The sequence below is a fragment of the Pseudorca crassidens genome, chromosome 21 (assembly GCF_039906515.1).
Source record: "Pseudorca crassidens isolate mPseCra1 chromosome 21, mPseCra1.hap1, whole genome shotgun sequence".
Taxonomy (NCBI): domain Eukaryota; kingdom Metazoa; phylum Chordata; class Mammalia; order Artiodactyla; family Delphinidae; genus Pseudorca; species Pseudorca crassidens.
In genome coordinates this window covers 25,523,656-25,535,992 of record NC_090316.1, presented here as the reverse complement: position 1 = coordinate 25,535,992, position 12,337 = coordinate 25,523,656, and the positions used below count along the sequence as shown (strand labels likewise).

Sequence of the window (12,337 nt, the reverse complement as noted above, 5' to 3'; positions counted from 1 at the left end):
CTCTTTGCTGTTAATAGTCCTATATACCTGTCCCCCTTCTCTGCTGCTCCCCAGAAAATACCCCTACGCCCCACAGCCACCCGGCACACTCCCACTTCAGCACCGGATTCAGGCTGCACGACCTTGGTAAAACCTCCTCTCACTTCCTGGTTCTAAGCTCCGTCCTCACCTCCGGCTGGCGTACATCACTCTACTCTCTCTGCCCCAGAGTTTATTTTTCAGCCTCTCTGGCGCACGATGAACGTTGGTCTGTCTCCTCCGCTTAAATGGAAACTCCTTGAGGGCAGAGATGTTGGTGGGAGGGGGCTTATTCACTTTCCCAAGTGACTCCCAAGACCCCAGCAGATACCTGGGGCAAAGGGCACCCAGCGTTTGAATGAATGAATCCTCAAGTTCCCACAAGTGCATTTGTCGAGATGTGAATGACAGTTATTAAACAAATCAGCTCCGAGTTAATAAAAGCAGAGATCATTTGAAGAGGCTCCGTTGTTGCAAGCCTTTCAGTAGCAAGTCTATTTAAACGAGATCTCAGGTTTTAAACACAAGTCTTCTTTGCGGAAGCAACTGAAGCTTCCGCCGTTCTGTGCACGTCTTTCCACCTGAGAGGACGTGGCTGTAACGCACCTCAGTGTTGAGGGTTGATTGTATTCATTGCACAAGGAACAGGTGAGAGTCACAGGAGAGGCGCGTGTGTGTGGAGGTGTGTGTGTGACAAGTGGCTGGGTCTTAATGAACCACTTACTTGAAAATTGTCTTTCTACAGGTGATGTGTCACCAATCAGTATGTCTCCCATCAGTCAATCTCAGTTTATCCCACTCGGGGAAATCCTTTGCTTGGCCATCTCCGCAATGAACTCGGCAAGAAAACCTGTCACCCAAGAAGCACTGATGGAGCACCTGACCACCTGTTTCCCAGGTAACAAGAAAAGAATGAGGCACTTCCCAAATGGATGTGTGCTCTGGCTGCCCTGGGACTTCCTATGGACAGTTCATCCCACGTTTAATTTCAATAGGAAAAGAAAAATCTTTGACAAAACTGACCAGTAACTTTTCTTAGTTCTGTAATTAAAAACCAAGTCACTAGTGTCACTTCAAAAATAATTTGCCTTCTTCAGCTGTAATAGTTTTTAATTGGCACTGAGGGAAAGAAATTAAATCAGAATCCTTGAAGAATTCTGTGAAAGACTACCACAATTCCATTTAACCTTTACAACACAACCTTGTTAAAGTACGTGAACATCTTCATTCATGGGACCGGGTCAGAAACAACTGAAAATTTGTCCTAAGGGGTTCAGCTACAAAGAGAGTAACGTCAAAAATAAACATTATCTTGCATGCTCATGTCACGGCCTGAGGAGTTTTAAGAGTATGCCATTTGATAAATTAAACTGACCTTATATTAAAAGAAAAAAATTAAACAAAGTGGTTCTTTTTCCTTTTAAAATTTTTTTAATTTTTAAATTTTTGTATTGGAGTATAGTTAATTTACAATGTTGTGTTAGTTTCAAGTGTACAGCAAAGTGATTCTATATATATATATATATATTCTTTTTCAGATTATTTTCCGTTATAGGTTATTATCCTATATTGAGTGTAGTTCCCTGTGCTATACAGCAGGTCGCTGTTGTTTAGCTATTTTGTATATTGTAGTGTGTACATGTTAATCCCAAACTCACAATTTATCTCTGCCACCACCCCCCCACCGCTGCTATCCCCTTTAGTAACCATAAGTTTGTTTTCTATGTCTTTGAGTCTGTTTCTGTTTTGTAAATAAGTTCATTTGTATCCTTTTCTTCGATTCCACATATAAGTAATATTGATATATCTGTCTTTCTCTGTCTGACTTATATCAGTTAGTATGATAATCTCTAGGTCCATCCATGTTGCTGCAAATGGCATTATTTCATTCTTTTTAACAGCTGAGTAATATTCTATTGGGGGGAGAAAATACACACACACACCCCCCACATCTTATTTATCCATTCATCTGTTGATGGACACTTAGGTTGTTTTCACATCTTGGCTATTGTAAGTAGTGCTGCTGTGGCCATTGGGGTGCATGTATCTTTTCAAGTTAGAATTTTCTCCAGATATATGCCCAGGAGTGGGATTGCAGGATCGTCTTTTTCTCTTAAGTATTATAAAAAGAAGATAATAGCCCAGCCACTGTATGAATAGTATCTGATGCCTCCAGTGCTAGAAGATGTTAGGAGTGGTGATAAGCTGAGGAATTCTCATGTCCTGTCTCAAGAGAAGCAGCCCACTACTCAGCTCCAGTGTATTGTATCTGCCCCCCCAAAAAATATAGAACCCTCCCAGAGTTGCCAAATCTTCTAATTTTTTAAGACAATCTGGAAATACAGTTTTAGGTGAAATCTATAAATTTCCTTAAATAATGGCAATTTGCATGTGTGTGTGTATTTTAACATGTGTATGCTGACGACATACAAGTCGAATAAAACACATTATTGGGCCACCAGTTTGCCAACTTGGCCTGATCTCAACCCATACCTAGCTTGAAACAGAGCTTACGTTAAAAATGAGCGACAAACACTTGACATATTTTTCATTCGACCTAGAAGAGACCTTAAACCTCAGTAAAATGAGCTGTTGGCTGCATTTGTTAGCTTTTGCTACAAAATGCTGGGTAACAGTTACAGAACATCAGTGACGTATGGCGATGAACATTTATTTAGCTCGTTGGTCTGTGGGTTCTCCACGAGTCAGCTGGTCCAGGCTGGAACTTGCCAGGTGACTGTTCCACCTGTACTCCGTCCACTTTGGAGAAGGGGACCTATTCTGCTCGTTGGGGTGGCAGAGGCCCAAGAGAACAAGTCCAGGGGCTCTGGGGCTCTTCAGACCTCTGGGCATGCCACGCCCACTAACATTTCATTGACCAAAGCAAACCCGGCCAAACTCAAAGTCAAGGTGTAGGGAAATGCAGCCCACCCATGGGGAGACGGCAGAGGGACTACTTTTAAATAGTCACTCACCGTGTTGAGTCTCCCCACTTTTCCTGTTGCCCCAAAGGAACTTCCTATTTCTCTCCCAGTGATTTTTTTCCCTCCTTTTGGGGTTTTCTAATTATCACCTTTGAACAACACGGGTTAGAACTGTGCAAGTCCATTTATCCATGAATTTTTTTTCAATAAATCTAGTATCTGTATTTTCCTTTCATAGATCTTTAAATTAACTAAGGGTAAGGGGATGTTTGTGTTCAATTAGAGATTACAATATGTGGAATCAAAACCAGACTATCTCAGCTTCCTGCCCTTGGGTGAGTCATTTATCAATTCCTCTGTTTTTGAGGCAGAGATAGCAGTACCCGGATTTTTGACCACGAAGGGGGGGCGGTGCCCCTAACCCCTGCATTGTTCAAGTGTCAACTGTAATATGTTTTGAAATTACATGTACTCTTTAAAAGCTCTGACATGAGCCCACCCCTTCAACCTATTGATTATCTTAAATTTTCTAACATTTTATTATCTCTGAATATTCTTCACTGTCTGTCTTTCTCTGTTAACTTCCAGGCGACTCCTTTTCCGTTCAATAGTAAGATAAGAGAATCCCAGGTGAGATTACTTAAGGGGACAAATGTGTTCATGAACTAATGCTCTTGTGAAGGAAGGCTGTTCTTTTTGGCCTTTTACCTGGGTAGCCTCTTCTGACATCAAACATCCCAGCTGCTTTTAAAATCCCTCTGTTTTTATGTAGGTTCATGAGAGATCCCATAGCTTTTCCAAACTTGGTTACATATCTCCCATTACAGGGCCATAAAATAGAGAACAGAGGGTTTCCCTGGTGGTGCAGTGGTTAAGAATCCACCTGCCAATGCAGGGGACGCGGGTTTGAGCCCTGGTCTGTGAAGATCCCACATGCTGTGGAGCAACAAAGCCCATGCCCCATGACTACTGAGCCTGCGCTCTAGAGCCCATGAGCCACAACTACTGAAGCCCGCAAGCCACAACTACTGAAGCCTGCGCACCTAGAGTCTGTGCTCTGCAACAAGAGAAGCCACCGCAATGAGAAGCCCGCGCACCACAACGAAGAGTAGCCCCCGCTCGCCGCAACTAGAGGAAGCCTACATGCAGCAACAAAGAACCAACGCAACCAAAAATAAATAAATTAAATTAATTTTAAAAAATAGAGAAAAGAAAGAACACAGAGCAAGTATGTAATAGGTAATTGTGGGTCACTGCCAGACAGCTGCTAACAGTGTCACTAAGTTGGAATATTTTGTAGAGAAATCCATAGAACAACTCTTTGCTAGTTTTTATGGTGAGTGACCCTAAATCCCAAGCCCTCGTATTCAGATGGACCAAGAGGAGCTAACAACCTTTTTCATATGATGATTTATTGGTCAACCCTAGAAGTTTGCAAGGACACCATACAAACCTGAGTCTAGGGCAGGGCTTGGCAGACTGTGGCCTGCAGGCTGTGTGTGGCCCTCCACTTGTTTTTGTAAATAAAGTTTTATTGGAACAGAGCCACACCTGTTAGTTTATATATTGTTTTTGGCTCCTTAGGCTACAGAGTTGAATAGTGGCAACTGAGAGATCATATGGCTCATCAAGCCTGAAATAGTTATTACTATCTGGCTCTTTACAGAAAAACTTTGCCAACCACTGGTTTAGGGCAAGGTAGTAATTATTTAAAACTTTGTTCAGCAGTAGCTCTGCATTTTAAACTACTATTTCCCGAAATGAAGTTTTGTTTCCTGCCTGCCTTCCTTCTTTTCTTATCTCTCTTCCTCCTTTTTTTCTTTTTTTCCTTTGATTTTTCTGCTTTTCTTTGGCTATCATTTAAGTTACTTCAGAACAGAACAATTTAGAAAACTTAATACTGTTCAAATTCTGTTTGAAAAATGTATTTCAGTGCAATTCTAAAACTTTGGAGGGATTCAAATATCATTTTTTTTGTTTTTTAAAGGTAACACTATTTACTTTTTATTATTTTACTACTTGAAAATAAAGTTTTGAAGTCTAACTGAATATTATTAAAACATTCAAGCTCTTATTTTTAATGCATATGTTATAAATAGAAAGAATAGTCTAGATTTTGGCCTCTTCCTGTTTTGGACATCCATATTCTAAAGAAACTTTTTATTAAAAAGTCTTCTAGTAAAAATGCCTGATATGCCGATACTTAAACCTTTTTATCATCTTTCTATATTGGTTAATTTTTTTTTTTTTTTTTTTTTTTGCGGTACACAGGCCTCTCACTGCTGTGGCCTCTCCCGCCGCGGAGCACAGGCTCCGGACGCGCAGGCTCAGCGGCCACGGTTCACGGGCCCAGCCGCTCCGCGGCATGTGGGATCCTCCCGGACCGGGACACGAACCCACGTCCCCTGCATCGGCAGGCAGACTCTCAACCACTGCACCACCAGGGAAGCCCTATATTGGTTAAATTTTTGAAAACAACTTTTATATACCAGTTCACATTATAGAAATAAGAATATTTTTTAAAGGTTTGAAAAGAATAATTACTGCTTCTCAGCTTTCTAAATAGGTCCTCATACTATTATATATGGAATGGATAAACAACAAGGTTTTACTATATGGCACAAGGAACTGTATTCAATATCCTGTGATAAACCATAATGGAAAAGAATATAAAAAAGAATGTATATATGTATAACTGAATCACTTTGATGTACAGCAGAAATCAGCACAACATTGTAAATCAACTATACTTCAATTAAAAGTAAATAAATTTTAAAAATAAATAAATAGGTCCTCATCCATCCAGAGTGATCATTTAAATTGGACTACTACTTGTTAAGTTATTACACCTGGATCTTCCCGGGAGGAAAGCTGACCCTAAGGGGAATAGAATTAGACCTATAAGTCTGCTTATGGGCTTGAAGTTGACTTTCGAGTTTGCTGGAGACTAACATTATCTATACTGTGTTCTGTCTCCAGTTCATCCGTTTACATCGCTTCCTACTGAATTCCCCCTCAGCCAATGTCCTTCACAAACACGAAGAAATCATCCGAAGAAGCCCATTAAGTTTTCAGTCTACAATGCTTACCATACAGAACATGTACATATGTGCTCTGTTCCAACAATTGTCAGATTTGCAAGATTGAAGTGGTATATAAGTCTAAATAACCTCGCATTGGCATGCAGTGTATTGAAATATCTGTTTTTGCTTTGAGAGATGTAAAGTGTAGGAAAGGAGAGAGGTCAGATTCCAGCCCTATTTGAGTGTAAAGCTTACCTTTGCTCTTTACGCTATCAAAATCCAAACTCATGATGACCTTTGGGACTAGAATATGGAAGTGATGGAATATGCAGACCTTGACAATCTCTATCACAGTCACATCCCCTTTTTCCGTTGAGCCCTACAGATTTCCAGTGGAATCCTGGGTTTCATAGACAATTGAAGATACCAATCATTATACTGGAGCTTAATAATAAAATAATAATCATAAATATCAGTGACTTTCAGGTAAAGCTTTGAAAACTTACAGGTAGGGGTATGGAAAATGGATTGGACAGGGAATGTTTCTAATTTGTTTTTTCAAATTAAACATTATTTGATTGATCCACTTGAAAATCCAAGACATCAAAACTTTAAATGTAAATTCTCTCTGGAAACTCTTTCTTATTCCTTCATTTGGGAACACTCAGAAAGTGGTAAGTAAACATGATTGCATTGTAGTCATGATTCCATATAGTTTTGTGAGTTTTCTAAGATCAGCACTTGGTTGGCCTCCAATCAGCAAATTCTATAATACAGTGAAATTTTTGTTTTATAGTAATAGCTATTTTTATGAATAACTCTTCAGCTTTCCTTTTTTTTTTTTTTTTGTGGTACACGGGCCTCTCACTGCTGTGGCCTCTCCCGTTGCCAAGCACAGGCTCCAGACGCGCAGGTCCAGCAGCCATGGCTCACGGGCCCAGCGGCTCCACGGCATGTGGGATCCTCCCGGACCGGGGCACGAACCCGTGTCCCCTGCATCGGCAGGCGGACTCTCAACCACTGCGCCACCAGGGAAGCCCAGCTTTCCCTTTTTATAGCAGAGAAGTAAACCAGTCAATCATGAATTCTTCTAATTCTTCTAAATGAGCCTTACCACTTTTTGAAAAATTTCTGTGTGACTAGTGCCCCCTGAGGTTGTTCATCAGAAGCAGAATATTAGTAGTGTTACTAGAAGGGGCATAGAAGCTTCTTTTAAGTTGCTCCTCTCATGTGCAAGCATTTTCTGTATTATGTTGGCTCTCACGAATTGCAAATATATAGCTTGGGTTGTATCACTAATTCAATTGGCACTCATTTTTGTTTTGTACAGAAACTACCTTAAATTTTTTAAAAAAATTTGTTATTATACCAGCCTTAAAAACCAACATACATTTGCATAAAAACCAACATACATTGCTCAAGAGTAGAACCTTAGACAAAAAGGAAACCGTGCAGCTCAAAAATTAAATAATTATATTAAACAATACATCATTCAGAAGCAGTGTTATCTTTTCTGCCTTGATCACAATGGGTGCCCTCTGAAGAGGGTAACAAAATTGGGTATGTAACTTACTCATACATGGACTCTCCCCTTGAGAACTGCAGGCTGTTTCCAGTGTTTTTGTATTTCACTTTCATAGTTTTGGAAGGATTGGGGGAGCCTAAACTTCTCAGCTTACCCAGCTGTTCTAGGCTGTTACACAATGTTCTTTGAAGGTAACGGGGGTTTCCATGGATCCTGACCCAAAGTTGAGACTACTGATAGCTAACATTTATGAGTGCTCACTGCGTCAGGCAGTGTTCTTCATACACTAAACTCATTTAAACTCACAACAACCCTCTGAAGGTAGGTACTGTTATTGTCCACATTTTGATGACAGTCAGTAGAGGCTCAGAGAGGTTAAGCAAGTTGCCTAAGGTGATACCAGCTGTAGTAGTTCTCTAAAACAGTCATAACAAAGTACAGGTGGCTCGTCTTACAGTTCTGGATGCTACAAGTCCCAAATCAAAGTATCATCAGAGTTGGTTGGTTTCTTCTGAGGGCTGTGAGGGGAGAATCTGTCCCAGCCTCTCCCCTTGGCTAGTAGTTAGCTGCCTTCTACCAGGGTCTCTTCACATCGTCTCTTCTCTGTGATGTCTCTGTGTCCAAATTTCCCCTTGTCGTAGTGGCTTAGGGCTCACTCTAATGACCTCATTTTAACTTGATTATCTCTATAAAGACCACATGTCTAAATAAGGTCACATTCTGGGGTACTGGGGTTTAGGACTTAAACATATGAATGGGGGGTGGCGCGCTTTCAGTCTCCACTGAAATTGCCATTTTTGTGGGTCAGACACGGTTGAATATTGCCAGGATGATTCAACCTGACCTATTTCCAAATGACATCATTCAGGTCAGTCTTAGAAATATTATCACCCGTGATTTGCCTGGCACTGAGGCAGGGAGAATACTAAAGAAATAAAATAAATGTGCTACAGCCTAGAGAATTTATACTCTCTTAAGAATGTATGTTCTTAATTATCTCAAAGTAGACAATGCTTAAATGTGCACACAAAACCCTTTGAAAAAGATATCAGTCCCTGTACAAAGGAATATCTGTGATTTTTTTCTGGAATTTCTATTCTAGCAAAGACAGCAGTTTGGGACTCAGTGACCAGATAGATGTAGAGCCTCTAAGCTTTCACTGGTGTATTTATTAGAGCTCTCTGGTTATGAATCTGAGAAACCACCTTCATCCTGCTGGCTCATGCCAACAAGGATGAACTTCTCACCTGAATTCCACCAATCATTTTCAAATTTGAAGGTGATGATTTCAAAATTGGAGAGTACATCCTAAACAAGGGTCAAGTCTAGTTGCCCTTTGATATAATTTATAAAATTAAGTTTATTAAGGAAACTTAATCTTAGAATGAGTGCATGGAGTAACTCCAAGTGTACGTGGTAGCCTCTATGTATTTTAGATTTGTTTTTCAATACCAAGATGGCTATTTCAACCCTGTTTCCCCAGTTGCTTTTATTGAAAAAGTCTTTTTTGTAAATTTATATATACCGAAAACGTTTTTTCTTCATTTAAAAATATTCTGTCTTTGGGAACTCCCTGGTGATCCAGTGGTTAGGTAGGACTCAGTGCTTCCACTGCAGGGGCCACAGGTTCGATATCTGGTTGGGGAACTAAGATCCCACATGCCGGGAGGCCAAAATAAAAATTCTGTCTTTAACGATTCAGTTCAGTAAAGGTTTTTAACAACAGTAGGCACCTAACGCCGTCTATCATCCCTGTCTCTCTTCCCAGCCTTTATATGTTCCTGTTCTGTTGGTAGTAATATTCCATAAGAGTTATCAGAGAAAACTAGGATTCACACTAAACTCGATGAACACCTGTGAATCCTGCGTAGTTTCTGTCTGATACTACTTAGAGGCTTGCAAAATTAGTTAGATTCTGTGTTAGTCCGTTCGGGCTACTGTAACAAAATACCAGGGACTGGGTGGCTGAAATAACAGACATTTATTTCTCACAACTCTGGGGGCAGGGAAGTCCAAGACCAAGGCGCCTTCAGGCTTGGTGTCCAGTGAGAGCCCTCCTCCTGTTTTGCAGGCAGCCGTACCCTCAAGTCACAGAGAGAGAGACAGAGAGAGAGAGAGGGCTTAGTCTCTTCTCTTCTCATAACGCCACATCACAGAGGCTGCACGCTCATGACCTCATCACCTCCCAAACACCCCACGTCCTATTACTGTCACATTGGGGTTCGGGGCTTGAACGTGGGGATCGGGTCGGCAGGGGGACCATTCAGTCCAGAGCATACTTGGAAAACTCCGGAATCAACACCACGTCCCCTCTTCATTCTCACGAGTGTGTCCTTTGGGTTTCAGGTGTTCCCACCCCAAGCCAAGAAATTCTCCGGCATACGCTGAACACGCTGGTCCGGGAGCGGAAGATCTACCCGACTCCAGATGGCTACTTCATCGTAACCCCGCAGACCTATTTCATAACTCCTTCCCTCATAAGAACTAACAGTAAATGGTACCATTTGGATGAGAGGATACCTGACAGGTCTCAGTGTACCTCTCCCCAGCCCGGGACCATCACGCCCTCTGCCTCAGGCTGCGTCAGGGAAAGAACGTTGCCCAGGAACCACTGCGACTCTTGCCACTGCTGTAGGGAAGATGTGCACGGCGTGCACACGGCCACCCTGCAGAGGAAGACCGCCAAGGACTGCAAAGACCCGTACTGCCCTCCTTCCCTCTGCCAGGTGCCACCCACTGAAAAGAGCAAAAATACTGTCAACTTTTCGTATAAGACGGAAACTCTCTCCAAACCTAAAGATAGTGAAAAGCAGTCCAAAAAATTCGGACTCAAGTTATTCCGGCTCAGTTTTAAAAAAGACAAGACCAAACAGCTAGCCAATTTTTCCGCCCAGTTTCCTCCCGAAGAGTGGCCCCTGCGAGATGAGGACACGCCAACTACTATCCCTCGGGAGGTGGAAATGGAGATCATTAGGCGTATTAACCCAGACTTGACCGTGGAAAATGTCATGAGGCACACTGCACTAATGAAGAAACTTGAAGAAGAGAAAGCGCATAGGAGTAAAGCCGGGTCCTCCGCCCATCACAGCGGAAGAAGTAAAAAGAGTCGGACTCATCGCAAGTCCCACGGAAAGTCTCGGTCGCACAGCAAGACGCGAGTGTCCAAAGGAGACCCGTCAGATGGCTCCCATCTGGACATCCCGGGTGAAAGAGAGTATGACTTTTGCGATCCTCTTACCAGGGCTCCCCGGGAAGGCTGCTTCATCATCGAACACAAAGGTGATAACTTCATCATGCATAGCAATGCGAACGTGATTGAGTCTCATTTCCCCATGACTCCGGAATGGGACGTGTCTGGGGAACTGGCCAAAAGGAGAACTGAGATGCCTTTTCCTGAGCCTTCCCGGGGAAGCTCCCACTCAAAAGTGCACCGAAGCCACAGCCATACCCAGGACCGAAGGTCCAGGAATGAGAGATCCAACAAGGCCAAGGAGAGGTCCAGATCCATGGATAACTCTAAAGGTCCTCTGGGTGCTTCTTCTCTGGGGATGCCTGAAGACCTGGCTGAAGGCTGTAGCCAAGACGACCAGACCCCCAGCCAATCCTACATTGACGACAGTACTTTAAGGCCTGCACAGACTGTCAGTCATCAAAGGGCTCACATTTCGTCCACAAGCTACAAAGAGGTGTGTATTCCAGAAATAGTCAGTGGCAGCAAGGAACCTCCCAGTGCTTGCAGCCTCTTGGAGCCAGGCAAACTGCCCGAGAGTTTGCCATCCTTTGGTGAACTCAACTCTTGTCCAACAAAAACAGCTGCAGATGACTATTTCCAGTGTAACACCTCCAGCGAGACGGTGCTCACGGCGCCGTCACCTCTGGGAAAGAACAAAGAGGACCATGACACTCTGACCCTGGCGGAAGGGGTGAAAAAGCTGCCTCTGTCTGACAGGCAGGCCCCACATCCCTCCAGGGAGCCTGTAGGACACAAGGAGGAGTCGCCAAAGGGGCCGGGCGGGGGCCCAGCGGCTTCGGGCGCTGTGGCCGAAGGGATTGCCAATGGACGCCTCATCCAGCATCACAGTGCCGAGCCCAGCAGCCTGGACAAGAGGAAAGAGATATTCAGCAAAGACACACTGTTCAAACCTCTTCACAGCACCTTGTCTGTAAACAGCTATCACAAATCAAGCCTGTCTGTCCTCAAATCTCACCAGAAGACACCTGCGGACACACTGCCAGGCCGATGTGAGAAACTGGAGCCGTCCCTAGGGACCTCGGCTGCACAAGCCATGCCAGCTTCCCAGCGTCAGCAGGAGTCAGTGGGGAACCAGGAGGCCTCTTTTGACTATTACAACGTCTCTGATGATGATGAGTCTGAGGAAGGGGCAAACAAGAACACAGAGGAGGAGAAAAACAGAGACGATGTGGGAACCATGCAGTGGCTCCTGGAAAGGGAGAAGGAAAGAGACTTGCAGAGGAAATTTGAGAAGAACCTCACCCTCCTTGCCCCAAAGGAGACCGACAGCAGCAGCAACCAGAGGGCCACCCATTCGGCGCGTCTGGACAGCATGGACAGCAGCAGTATCACGGTGGACAGTGGATTCAACTCCCCACGGTAGGAAGAGGCATCTCTCTGCACACACATACACCTACCAGGGCCTGGGGCTTTATAAAATAACTCAGAGGTTTCTGATTTCACAGTCTCAGTTCTGTGAATGAGGGTTAAGAGTTGTGTGAGTTGTATTGTTAACAGCCTGTTTCTGACTTCTTTTTCAGGAATTGAAACAAATGTTTCTGCAGCTGTAGAGATCACCAATCTGGACTGGTGGGTTGGCCCCTTCCCATCCAAT

At 43.3% G+C, this 12,337-nt stretch overlaps 1 protein-coding gene across 4 annotated transcripts in view; it reads left to right on the top strand.

Annotated features, from left to right (window-relative positions):
• The window catches only part of STOX2 (storkhead box 2), a 209,530-nt gene that overhangs the window by 184,777 nt on the left and 12,416 nt on the right, over positions 1-12,337 (top strand). For all 4 annotated transcript variants that reach the window (XM_067721776.1, XM_067721775.1, XM_067721773.1 and 1 more), the window contains exons 2-3: positions 764-916; positions 9,837-12,102. In XM_067721776.1, coding sequence (XP_067577877.1) covers positions 784-916; positions 9,837-12,102 — 2,399 coding nt within the window. In that variant the 5' untranslated portion in view covers positions 764-783. The remainder of the gene's footprint in view (positions 1-763; positions 917-9,836; positions 12,103-12,337) is intronic.